This window comes from Blennius ocellaris (genome assembly GCF_963422515.1).
Source record: "Blennius ocellaris genome assembly, chromosome: 9".
In the NCBI taxonomy this organism is placed as follows: Eukaryota; Metazoa; Chordata; class Actinopteri; order Blenniiformes; family Blenniidae; genus Blennius; species Blennius ocellaris.
The window spans coordinates 10,606,754-10,618,874 of record NC_137658.1 but is presented as its reverse complement, the minus strand read 5'-3'; the positions used below and the strand labels follow the sequence as shown (position 1 = coordinate 10,618,874).

Sequence of the window (12,121 nt, the reverse complement as noted above, 5' to 3'; positions counted from 1 at the left end):
GCTTTTTTCCCCCCCCGTCGTTGATAAATAGTAATAATGGCCAATTAACAGACGTCCCCGGTGTTTTGTTTTTTTTATTTTTTTTTATAAGCAGGGCTCATGAAGGCCCATTGTTCGGCTGCAGTCTGTATCGACGACACGCAGCCGTTACAATGCGCGTGGAAACCACACACGGCCTCTCCGGTCAGACCTGACTCCGTGCGCCATGTTGCCTTTGCACACACACACATACATACACACACACGGCACTGACATGAGGAAATAGGCCGCGAGGCGCTCAGGAAAATAAAGGAAGAAGACGAGGCTGGGTCGGTGTGGTTCGTCCCCGCGGTTCCAGCGTGTCCTCACATAACACGCGGGTTTCTGTGGGTGCGCGTTTGGCAAAATCGCACTGAAAACGCACAAACTTACCAAAACAAAACAAAAACCAAAAAAAAAAAAAAAAGAAGCGCACCAGACTCGACGCAGCGGGCCAACCCTGAAAGATCAGACAAAGACAAAGCACCTACATGCCGACGTGACAGCCGGTGAACTTATCTCACCGTGCCGTCTTTAGGGAAAAAAAACCTGGGTGTTTAATTCTGATGCTTTCCCTAATGTCGCTTTGGTGAATAATCAAATAGAGATCGCGGAGATAACTTTATTCACCCACTCTCATTCGATGGTGTTTACATGTATTTGGAGTATAATCACATTTTCAATCAGCTCTTCTATTTAAGGACACTGTCCACGACTGAAAATGTGAAAAAAGTTTACATAAGTAGGCACAATAAAACGTTACGAGTCGCATTGTCTGGGAAACACAAGCCCTCTTGTGTCTTCAAGCAGAACTACAAGCTTTTGGCAGGGTGTGAAAAAGTTGTTTTTTATTTTGGTTTCACATACAGTACATGAGCGCTTATTACATATTCCACAAAGCATCTTTACTGTTTTATGAAGTCAATTATCAGTTTACCAACTTACATATAAAATCCTAAGTGCTTATTAAGTGATGTGGACGGAAACAAGCTTGGACTATATATAATCAAGAGGATATTTACATAGTGCAGAAATGAGTAATACTGTGTTAAAAAGGATATCGCATGTAGATTGTAAGGTAAATAGATCTTCTGCAATGCCCTTTCGCAAAGCAAAACACAAACTGGACAAGACATCAACAAGACACAAAGGACGACTACACACTGACATTTATGTTCAGGAAAAAGTTGATTTATAGGACCATGTGTACCAAAATGTTTATGAATTTAGAAAAGGTCACAAGAAAACAGTCATACAAATCAGAGACAAAATGCTTTTTGGGAATAAAGAGAACTTTCCGTTAAGGTTCAAATCACAAACTGATAAATATAATTTTTTGCTTATACTGATAGTTTATAAGCATGCATCTCAGGAGAACTGGAATAACATACTTTGAATTCACTCGTCAATTGTGACTGGATGGCGAGAATGTCAAAACACTGTATGGTGAGAAGTCAGACTGAGCCGTCACATATTTAAAAAAAAAACGAAAAACGGAACACTTCTTTCTGCCAACATTTGAGAAATGTTTACTTGCTCATGCAACCAAATGTTTTTCAAGTCCTGTGGCGACAGCTGCTGAACTACTGGCTTCGTCCACTTTCACACTGGGCTCACAGAGGTCTCTCTTCTCCATCATGGCGTATTGGAATGGTGGGACGTCACAGCTGGTAAAGTCCAGTTTCTTAGGAGCGCTGCAGTTGTTAAAGTCAAATTTCTTGCTGGCGTCACAGCCTGACTCGAGCTTCTTGAGCCGAGTGAGACTCTTGATGCTGCCGGGCGGCCTGCCGGGGCTGACCTTATACCCTGCTGCTTTGGTCGTTCCGAGAGGCCTTCCCGGGCTGGTTTTGAATCCGGCCGCTCGAGTCGTCCCGAGGGGACGCCCCGTACTCGTACGGTACCCGGCAGACTTTGTGGTGCCCGACGGCCTTCCTCGCCGCCCTGATTTCACTATGCCCTTCTTTTTCTTTGAGCCTTCGGGTCCCGGAGCCTCGCTGCCCCTGATTCTCACCGTCTGTGTGGGGAAGTCACTCTGTGCGTCTAGCAGCTGACATGCAGCAGTTTTGTGAAGACCCTGTGGCAAAGGGGCAAGGCCGGCGAGGGTCAACTGCAAGCCCGGGGGTGTTGGAGAGGGGTAGAATTTGCTGGATTGTGTGCTACATAAGTCAAAGTGGCTGGCTGGGTGACAGTCCTCTGGCAGGCCACTCATGCAAAAGTCATTGCTGCTGGCGGTCACCTGATGCATCATTTTCTGTTGAGGCGCAGAGAAAATCAAATGTTAAGACAAACAGGACATGTGTAGTCAAACAACCGTGGCCCCCATTTGATAGTGGGGCACACACACACACACACACACACAAAAAGGCCTGTTCGCGATGAAACACAGGCAGGACATTTAACAATGAACGCCTAAAAGTCCTTTTAATTTTCACTCTTGGGCTTGCAAAAAGTGCGCTGTGCACAAAAAAAGAAGACGTAAAAGAGGTTCCACCGGAGAAAACGCCACTGTTTCAAGAGGAAAAGCGAACAGTTCGTACCTTATTTGTTGTTGGATGCTGGACGGGAAACGGTTCATTTGAAATCGCAAACACTTCCCTCCCCTGGCAGCCACATCATCTTTCAGAAGACGCTGCTCAATCTGCACCCTGCCGCCTTTTACTATCGTCTCAAAGCGGGGCTGTGATTTCTGCAGCCTATTTCATGCTTGGATAATCCCGCACGCAGAGCTTGGGATGAGAGTGGCAGCCATTTTCGGCCGGAGGAGAGAGAGAGAGAGAGAGAAAAAAATTTAATAAAACAGTATGCGTCAACCGCGCATGCGCAGAAAGAGGACCCCATCCAGGAAACGTGGAAGCAGATTTGTGACGCAACATCTCTGCAAAATAAAGATCGTATCGAACAAAGAAAGCTCTCGGCCTCGGATCTTTTATCACACTAAAACGTAATAATCAGAAAGCTCCTGTAGCTACACTAAAGCTAATTCATTTCAGATACAATGCACACTACTGATATATTAATTAAATACTGGATATTGTTTGAAAATGCATGCGTGCAATGTGACAGTGACGACAACAGAGACTTTCCATTTTTGTCATTTTATTAACATCAGACACTGGATTTATGGAGCAACCGCAGTGCTAGAGCAGGTAGCAATATACATTGATCGACGTCCCCCCCCAATGGTGGTCTTTGCAATTTCAGTCCACAGGACCTAGGAGTCCCTGATGATCTTGGTCAGCTTCTGGATCTTTGTTTTGGTGGACATGTCCACATACTTGTCACCAATACTGACGATCATGCCGCCCAGGATTGCAGCATCAGTCTGTGAAAATACAAAAATAAATAAATAATACATACTAATCATAAAAAAAATCCTCATACAGATGTTTATTCATCAATTTAGCTCCAGAATGATATTGATCACCTTAAGTGATACTTTGAATTATTATCAGAAGGCTCCTGAGAGTATGTGTCAGTACTGTACCTTTGTTTCCAGCTGGATAGTTTCACCCTTCTGAAGAAAGCCCTTCAGGGCCACTTTCAGATCAGAAAGACTTGCTTCATCCAAAGGCTGAAATTGATTAAGAATAATAAAAAAAAAAAAGTATATTATACGGTGACAATGCAAACAATTGTTTAATACAGCTTTATACTTAAAAAAAAAATCTATCTATATATAAACAAGTGAAAGGATGTCCACTCGTTTACCTGAGCCGTAGTGACAGAGCAGACCACCTCTCCACGGTGGGCGCTCATCATCTTTCCAAAAGCAGTGATCACATCAGGAGTTAGAGAGAGACGACCATTGTCAGCCAAAACGTCTGTTGAAGGACACATGACAACAGTAAGACAAGGTCAGGAAAGATTTGCTACCGTTATCTTTTTCCCTGTCTCACAAATTGGAAGGAGAATAGTACACATATTGTTAAAAATGAGGGTTTGAGGGGAATATCTTCTCCAAGTAGGATCTTTTTATCCAACTTAATTTTTGAAAACAAATTGTGATCAACAGAGATATATGTACAAGTATTTAAATGATATAAATGTGATAAAATCAAACATTTAAGAACAAGACTCTGTCTGTGCATCTGCATTTTGTACCCGTGATGTTTCACAAGCAAAGCTAACTGTATTGTTTTTATACTTTTGTTTCCTTAATTCTTGTACTTCTCACTTCTTTTCCAACATGTGTATCGCATAATTTGATATCACAACAATAGCAGTTGCAAAAATCACTATCAAGAATTACCAGAATTCATTAAAAGCCCCCAAACAGCACAATAAGATTTTTTTCTTCTTCTGATGGATCTAAACTGTTTTAAATAGTGCAGTCAATAATAGCTAGTTAAATTGATCAATTTGAAACATTTAATCAATTTTAAAAATGTAAATATAATTAACGCAATTTAGCTTTCTTATGTTTTTTTTTACACTACCCAGCAGCCGCATGCACAGCGTCTTGGGCGCTAATCTGGGAGAGGAACAGTTTCACGCAAAGCTAAGAGGACGTTATAAAAATAGCCTTTGAATTTATAAAGCTTCCGTGTGTTGTGTCAACTATCCCTGAATAAATATCCATTACAAGCTTCAGTCTTCAGGAGAAAAACAACGTGATTAATCACAATTACAGAAAATTATGCAACTTATTCATAAAAAATTTTTACAATCGATTGACAGCACAAGTTTTAAATAATTGTATCCAATAACGTGAAAATCGTAATAAAATCCAGCACACATTACAAACCGTCTTGGAACAACAAACATGCTGTACACGAGTTTGTGGGTGTCGGAAGCAAAATGGTTCAAGCAATCTTAGGAGGGCTCCTGCCTCTAATCTGTTTGTCTGACAAGCAAGAAACCCCAAATTATATTACAGGAAAGTGATTTCTGTTCAGACTTTGTATGTTTTTGCAGTACCCACTCAGGTTGTCTCGGTATACTCCAACCTCCTCCCATCATCAACTGACCAGCATGTCTTCAAATTCTAAATTAGTCAGACATGTGAGATTGTGCTTCTGGGTCAGAGTCTCTTTGTCTAAGCCCAGGTTGGTGATGGGACTGGCAACCTGTTCATGGTGTAACCTAATTGGCCCTCAGGATAAATCTGGTTTGGCTCCAGCCCCTGCAGCCTTGACGAGGATAAACAAGGTGGAAGAATAGATTTCTTAAATGAACACTTTCTATGTTGTACAAGAATGTTCTGATCCACTTGAATTTCACACCCACTATTACCAGATCAGTTTGAGGGAAAGCAATCAAACTGTAAATTGTGAATAACTGGCTAATGATCCCTTTGAGTAAACTGGACATTGCCAAGGTTTGTCATATGTTACTCATTTCACTAAGTAGTAATACTGTTATAACACTTCTGGGAGAGTGGTGGTTAGTTGGTTTTCAAAATGATGAGAAAACACAAAAAGTAAAAAATTGTATGACATCAACTATAACTCAACAGCAGCCTCTGTGTTGTGTTTTATTACCACAAAGTCATAATGGCACATAGATCAAAATGCACATGGGGTCACTGAGAACTGGTCAGTAATCGACTCACTGATGAGGTTGATAGTGATGGGTGTAGCTTTAGCCTTTGTAAGAGCATCAGTAAAGGCCTTCTGCTTGATGCTGCGCTTTACGTGAGGATTCATCAAGATACCGGACATTTTGGGGTCCTTGACCAATGCCTGAGAAACAAGATGGCACACAGCAGGAGGCCAAGTTAGACACTGAAGGACAGACAAGGCAACATGAAGTGGCACAATTACCTCAAAATTGATAACGATTAAATCTGTATTGCAGTTGCTCATAATCAGCACATATATAGCATGATTATTTTTGTCCTCAAAAATAACAAAACTTACAGAAACTTTTACCAACTCCTTCTCCACTTGGTCCAGCTTGTTCTGCTTACTGGCAGCTGAGAACAGAGCAGTGGCATAGCGACCCTCCACTCCGTACACCTGGATGGGTGGCTGGACAGAAACACACAGTGAAGTAAACTGATCGATTTACATCAAACTTATGATCGGCCGTGCCGAGTGCAGTTTGACAGATATCTTTACCTTGACCAGTTTTGTGAGAGGTCTGATCACAGACGTGCTGAACTGGCGGGCCTGAAAAAGAGCAAAATCACAGTTATAGACGCAGAGATGTGGACATTTGTGCCGATAAGCTCGCGGTAAGCTCTGTAACGTTGACGTGAAAGACTGTTAGCTAGGAGGCTAACGTGTTAGCAGTCATTCAAGTGCAACGGCTGTTTTGAATTAATTGGGTATTTAGCTTTATTTTATGCCCACCAAAAATAATGCAACATATGATGCGGCTTTCACCCTTTAAAAATACGGTTCCGTATCATCATAAAATAAATACATTTGCATCAAATTTTGGGATGTCTTACCTGCTGTCCTAGCATGTGTGCTGCCATTTTCTCCTACAGCTGTCTAGAGTGGAGCGACCCACTGCGCATGCATATATGACAGGAGCCTGGGGCTTATGGGTAAAATTTGGGAAATGTCGTTTTACCGCACTCTTACAGGAAGAGGGAAACCTCCACAATGGACTACAAAAGTAATGCTAATGTCTAACAAATCTGATCTTGAGGACAGAAGGAATGGATGGAGGAGGAGCGAAAGAAATAATGACGTGGGGAGGAAGAGGAGTGTCTTAGCAGGTTCTTAAAGGCAGTAAGTTTATTGTGGGAAATATAGAGCGGTGGGAATGACAGAGTGATAGAATCAGCTGATAGCAGTAATGTAACACCCGTGGATGCAAACTGCCGTAAAACCAAGAAGAAGAAGAAGAAGAAGAAGAAGAAGAAGAAGAAGAAGAAGATGATGATATCTCGGCTTTCTCATAGCTTTAATCTCTGAATGGATCATGAAACAGATGTTTATATGCCTTTATTTGATTGTACTACGTTAATTGTTGTACAACGTAAATTCAAATCTGAAATGTAAGATGGTTAATGGAATGACTGTGACAGAAGATAGTGTAATATAAATAATAACTGGAAATAATTTCTCCAACAGCAAGAAATATTTTTGTTAAGCTATGTTTATAAACCACCGGCGTCTTGTGTAGAGTTGTTCATGGAAAGAATAACTTAAGGATTTGCAAATACAAAAAATAAGAAGAAAATCATATGCAGAGATTTTAATGTCAGTTTAGAAAATTTGAATGAACAGAAGACAACTGACTTCTTTAATTCATTGAATAACATGGGCCTGTTTCCCTCTGATAAGAAAACCAACCAGAATTGCATGTCAAAATGCCACAGTAATAGACAACATATTTACAAACATAAATGAAGAAATTGACATGAGTGAGAACATAACAATACACTACTTAAACATACATTTTGCTCTCCTCTCCTTCAGGCGAGCAAATTTTTCAATCACTTTCTGAGTGAAATCTGTCAAACAAGTCTCTTCCATGGAGAGCATGGCCTGTGGATTAAGCCTCTCCATGGAAATAAATAGAAAATAATAGACTAGAATAGAATAGAATAGAATAGAAAACTGGCGGACATTTGTGAATGTCTCCAGGTTGCGCAGTTGTTGCGCAGGCTTGAAGCCCCGCCCCTTTCACGTTCTCTCAACCCAGAAGCAGCCTCTCGTAAACTCAGCCGTCGCCTTCAAGGACCTTGAGAACTGGCAGTGAGTATTCCGCATTTTCCGAACATGGTTTTTCCAAACATCATTTACTTTTGAGGGAGATCTCTGTGAGACCCGATTGTTGCGCCATTTGAAACTTCGCAGGAGAAAAGAACTGAACGTGATAACATCCCTCCCATCCCTTCTGTTTTCTGTCTGTCATCTTCCTGCAGGATATGTTGTTTGTTTTACTGACAGTTTCCAGTGTCTTCTTTGGTGAGTAGAAATCATCTGCCTAAACATCCCACTCTAAGGCTTTGCAATTTTTCTGTTTACATTTGATTTAAATTAGATATCAATTAAACATCAGTGCTTGTCTGCCTGCTCTTCCCTCTGAATTTAATCAATTTAAAAACTCTAAATACTAATCAGTGTGACCAGATTTAGTTTAGCACATTTTCTCATAGTTTCTGAGGTCTTGTGTTTGACCTATTTTCATATTTCTGTCTATATTCGTTCTCTTTGACTCTTTCCATTGCAGGTTCATGTATCAGTGAAAAACATAAAGAGGTGTGTTATGGAAAAAGCTTTAAGTTTCCTGTCCTTTACACACCTCCTTTGTACACTGGGCCCCTGTATTTCACCCCGCATTATGGCGGACCCACTACGGTTCTGATGGATAAAGGAAAGGTGAGCAGCATCTCGTGTCCATATTTGTTGTAACATTCATACAGTGCATGTCCTGAGAAGTGTCCGGTCACCTGCTAAAGAGAGCAAATAAAATGTGTTGTTATTGAGACTTGGTCTATTTCGTTCATCTTGCAGTCAAAGAACCGACGTCTCGATGTTGATTTTTATGAAGTATTCCTTCGAGATGTGAGAGAAGACGATGGGGGATATTTTTCCATCTCATCTGACGGGAAACTAAACAAATTTATGACTCTTGAAGTTTTGGGTGAGCAAGTTTCTTATAATTGAATCATGTCTATCTATCTATCTATCTATCTATCTATCTATCTATCTATCTATCTATCTATCTATCTATCTATCTATCTATCTATCTATCTATCTATCCATCTATCTATCTGTTTGGTACTGTTTCAGATTGCGCCGAAGAGATCACGAGGGAATATTTGGATTCCTTTACACACCGACTTCCGTCAGATGCCAACTTCCTGGAGTTCACTCATGTTCACGATCGGAAACAGCTACACATCCTGTGGAATGGCACAAACCACGACGTGGGTGCTCAAAGCCGTAGATATGTGAGAAACAGTTACTTGAGCATTCCCCGTCTCACTCAGAAAGACGACGGCTACTATAACTTCAGGGACAAGGACGGCGGTTTTCTGTCCCGGATACGTCTTATTGTACAAGGTGATGTTTGAGGCTTCATGGAAGTTAGATGATTGATTCTTAGATTGAACGGAAATTCTCTTATATTCGCTGATGTCTGTTACCCACAGAACACACCAGAGAAATAACTAAGGACGAGGATGATCACCTTCAAATCGTACATCCTTGGCTGGCTCCCATGAAGACCATGACTTTTACACCTGTAGGCATAGATGAACCTATATCAGTGATGAGAGATGGCGTGCTTGTGCAGGACTACTGGTTCAACTCCAGAATCCAGGCGGTGACTAATGGCATTGAATTATTTAGCGTGCAAAGTCAAGACTCTGGCACCTACCACTTCAAGGACTCTGAAGACAACCTAATCATGACTGTGCATCTGACGGTAAACGATGGTGAGCAATAATACGTTTCTTCTCGTGGGAGGAAAGTGAAAAAAAAATGGTTTAACAGTTATCATATCTCCCTCACTGTCCAAATATCTATTTTCTATTACAGATTTTATAGTTAATATCATCGACTACCTTTCTTTCGGTCTGCTTGTACCTGGGACGATTATGCTCTATTGCTGTTCCTGTTTTATGAAGAAGCACTACAAGAAATATCATTCTGCTCCTGAGATTCCTGGAACTCCTGAGACTCCAGCTCCTCCCATGTTGTATTATCATGTAAGTATTGCCTTAAATTTCCATTCAGACCAGACTTTTTGATAAAAGGTGTTCCTTTTCTATTGTGTATCATCTCTTTTATTACCAGGGCATCAATAAAGCTGCAGGCCCAGCTGCACCGCCTTCTTCCACTGTGTCTTATCAGCCTGTGAATGTTCCTAAAGCCCCGACAGCGACCTCCAACCCCCCAGTAAGTATGATGCTGAGGTTTCGACAAGGGAACATACATCTCTTCCGAAATACAGTGGAGAGATGAGTTGGAGTCAGAGTATATGTTTGAGCTATCAGAGATTATTATTACGTCCATGGTGACTGGGTCTTCAAGAAAAAAACTCCAGGCTTTATGTAGCAGCTTATGATAACTATTTTTTTAACCTTTTTCACCCTCAAATATTGCATCCATTTTAAGTGCATGCTAAGTTTTGTTTACATTGTGTGGTCAGCTGCTGTGAAATGTGAAGCCCTTTGTTTCTCCAGTATCGTCTCCAATGCATTTTTTTTGACCTTACAGGTGTATCAGCCAGTGAACCTCCACGTGGCTCCCACTCAGCCTCAGGTACAAACTATTTCAGTAAAGGCTTCATGGGAACTGTAGTCCCAAATAATAAAGCAGTTATTCTCCTGTAAAAAAAAACAACATGTTTCCCCTTGTCAGGTACAAATATATTTTGTATGTTTTCCAGGTTTGTTTGCCAGCGAATGTCCCCACTCAACCTCAGGTACAAACACAGACTCCTCCAGTGTTGACACAACACACATAACCTCCTGAAACCAGACACCTTTGCTCGTTCTCGTTCAATTACCATAATGAAAATGTTTGTCATCGTGCAAAATGGCTTCCTTTGTCTTTTAACTATGTAAATGCTTTGATTCTACTTTACAGGTGCATCAGCCAGTGGACATCAACGTGACTCCCACTGAGCCTGAGGTACAAACACAGAACGCTCCCATTGCCACAGTAATGGATTACAGCATTTCTATTCTATTCTATTCAAATTCAAACACGTTGATTCACTGTTTTTTTTCAGGTCGCTCCTTCACGAGGACGGGAATCTACTCTGGTTCCTCCAATCAGCTCAGACGTACTCTCCTCGGACAGCGAGCCGACGTTCAAGCTGAAAGGAGTGACCTTTGCCCCTGCACTCACCCTCAGTTCAGACTCAACTTCCTGTGATGTTTACACCTCTGACAAATTTAACTTTCTCTAAAGAGCAAGTTCATAATCCAATGAATTGGGTGTAATTTAAGTTTTGACAAATCTGCAAAGCCATAGTGACCAGTAGACCAGATGTGGACCACGGAGCCTTAAAGAAGATGTAATTACAACTACCGTATACTAATATTCAGGTTGTTTATATTGATGTTATGTCAGGATTATGCTCTGATATACCCATTTAGTATTCATATTTTTGTTTTGTTTTTTTGTCTCATTGAGGTAGATGGTTTTATTTGAGATCCAGAGTGGAGTTGGAATAATCACAACCTATCAATCACTGTGCCTGCATGTTTTTACTTTTATGGTTTTTTTGTTTGTTTTGGGTTTTTTTTATAAATACTATTTATTAAGCCTTTTCTCAGGTAAGACAGTCTAAATCTCAACCAATTTCTTGTTTCTAAAATACATGTGTTTTTACAGTGAACTCTAATAATCAGGATGATTGTACAACAGCTGTCACACTTTATACAGTTGTGACGCTATTGAACACATTACCACTTTGCCTTTTACCTTTTTTGTCAGGAATACCAAGGAATAGCTTTACTTCACAACGCTGTGTTTGGATTTATTTTGTATCTACAGCTTGACAACTGGCCTACTGATTGAAAATGTTAATGAATTTCTTTTTAATATATCTGTATATTTATAATAGTCAGCTCCTCTTATTGGGGCTTTCAGAAACTTGTCAAAGTCAATAGGTCACATGAAACATTACATGGACCTACATGGACCTGTACCTCTATGGAAATGTACAATTTGAAATGTATAGCCTGTGTCCAGCTGCTTTTGTGGAGGTCATTACTTAATTTGACCACAAAATATCTTATGCATAGTAAGTAATAGATTTATTTTTTTTTATCATGAAACATTCTCTATCGTAAGAATTGCCTGTTTATTGGGTTTAGCCTACACTGTGTGTTGAAGTATTATCACTTCCTTTGTGCTGTGTTGGTTTGGCATATATAGCACATATGGCCTGCAAATGTTGATATTTGTGTTTGGGAAATAAAAATTGTGTTGATGTGATTTTGCTTTTTATTCCCAAAGAAATACCTTCATCACTGTGTAGTTTTATTTTCGTGATGAGACAGATTAAATCACCATCTACTTAACACAAACTAGGCAAATATCATACAATGAGGATTTCATCCTTTATACCAATTATTATTAATTTATTATCTCAATACACTCGATCAATCTCACGTCTTTACACAATTTTTTTTTAGGTAAAAGACCCCATTCACCACTGTTTTCCCACATTAAACTCAAACAAA

At 40.3% G+C, this 12,121-nt stretch overlaps 3 protein-coding genes across 3 annotated transcripts; 1 reads left to right on the top strand and 2 right to left on the bottom strand.

The window, feature by feature from the left end:
- Positions 1–857: 857 nt before the first annotated feature.
- On the bottom strand, positions 858–2,764 carry LOC308134244 (uncharacterized protein). The gene is made up of 2 exons (XM_080501901.1): positions 2,556–2,764; positions 858–2,269 (listed from the first exon to the last, which is right to left on the bottom strand). The coding sequence occupies exon 2, from the start codon at positions 2,264–2,266 to the stop codon at positions 1,556–1,558; it is 711 nt and encodes a 236-aa protein (XP_080358027.1). The 5' UTR covers positions 2,267–2,269; positions 2,556–2,764; the 3' UTR covers positions 858–1,555.
- Positions 2,765–3,103: 339 nt separating this feature from the next.
- Positions 3,104–6,513, bottom strand: atp5po (ATP synthase peripheral stalk subunit OSCP). The gene is made up of 7 exons (XM_080501902.1): positions 6,413–6,513; positions 6,078–6,128; positions 5,877–5,987; positions 5,570–5,699; positions 3,727–3,839; positions 3,503–3,589; positions 3,104–3,340 (listed from the first exon to the last, which is right to left on the bottom strand). The coding sequence occupies exons 1-7, from the start codon at positions 6,437–6,439 to the stop codon at positions 3,230–3,232; spliced, it is 630 nt and encodes a 209-aa protein (XP_080358028.1). The 5' UTR covers positions 6,440–6,513; the 3' UTR covers positions 3,104–3,229.
- A 1,106-nt stretch (positions 6,514–7,619) lies between these two features.
- Positions 7,620–11,873, top strand: LOC308134500 (uncharacterized protein). The gene is made up of 12 exons (XM_080502256.1): positions 7,620–7,670; positions 7,841–7,883; positions 8,149–8,297; positions 8,433–8,562; positions 8,712–8,984; positions 9,074–9,358; positions 9,462–9,631; positions 9,720–9,821; positions 10,143–10,187; positions 10,315–10,350; positions 10,515–10,559; positions 10,660–11,873. Exons 2-12 carry the CDS (start codon positions 7,844–7,846, stop codon positions 10,837–10,839), a joined length of 1,455 nt encoding a protein of 484 aa, XP_080358382.1. The 5' UTR covers positions 7,620–7,670; positions 7,841–7,843; the 3' UTR covers positions 10,840–11,873.
- Positions 11,874–12,121: the final 248 nt, after the last annotated feature.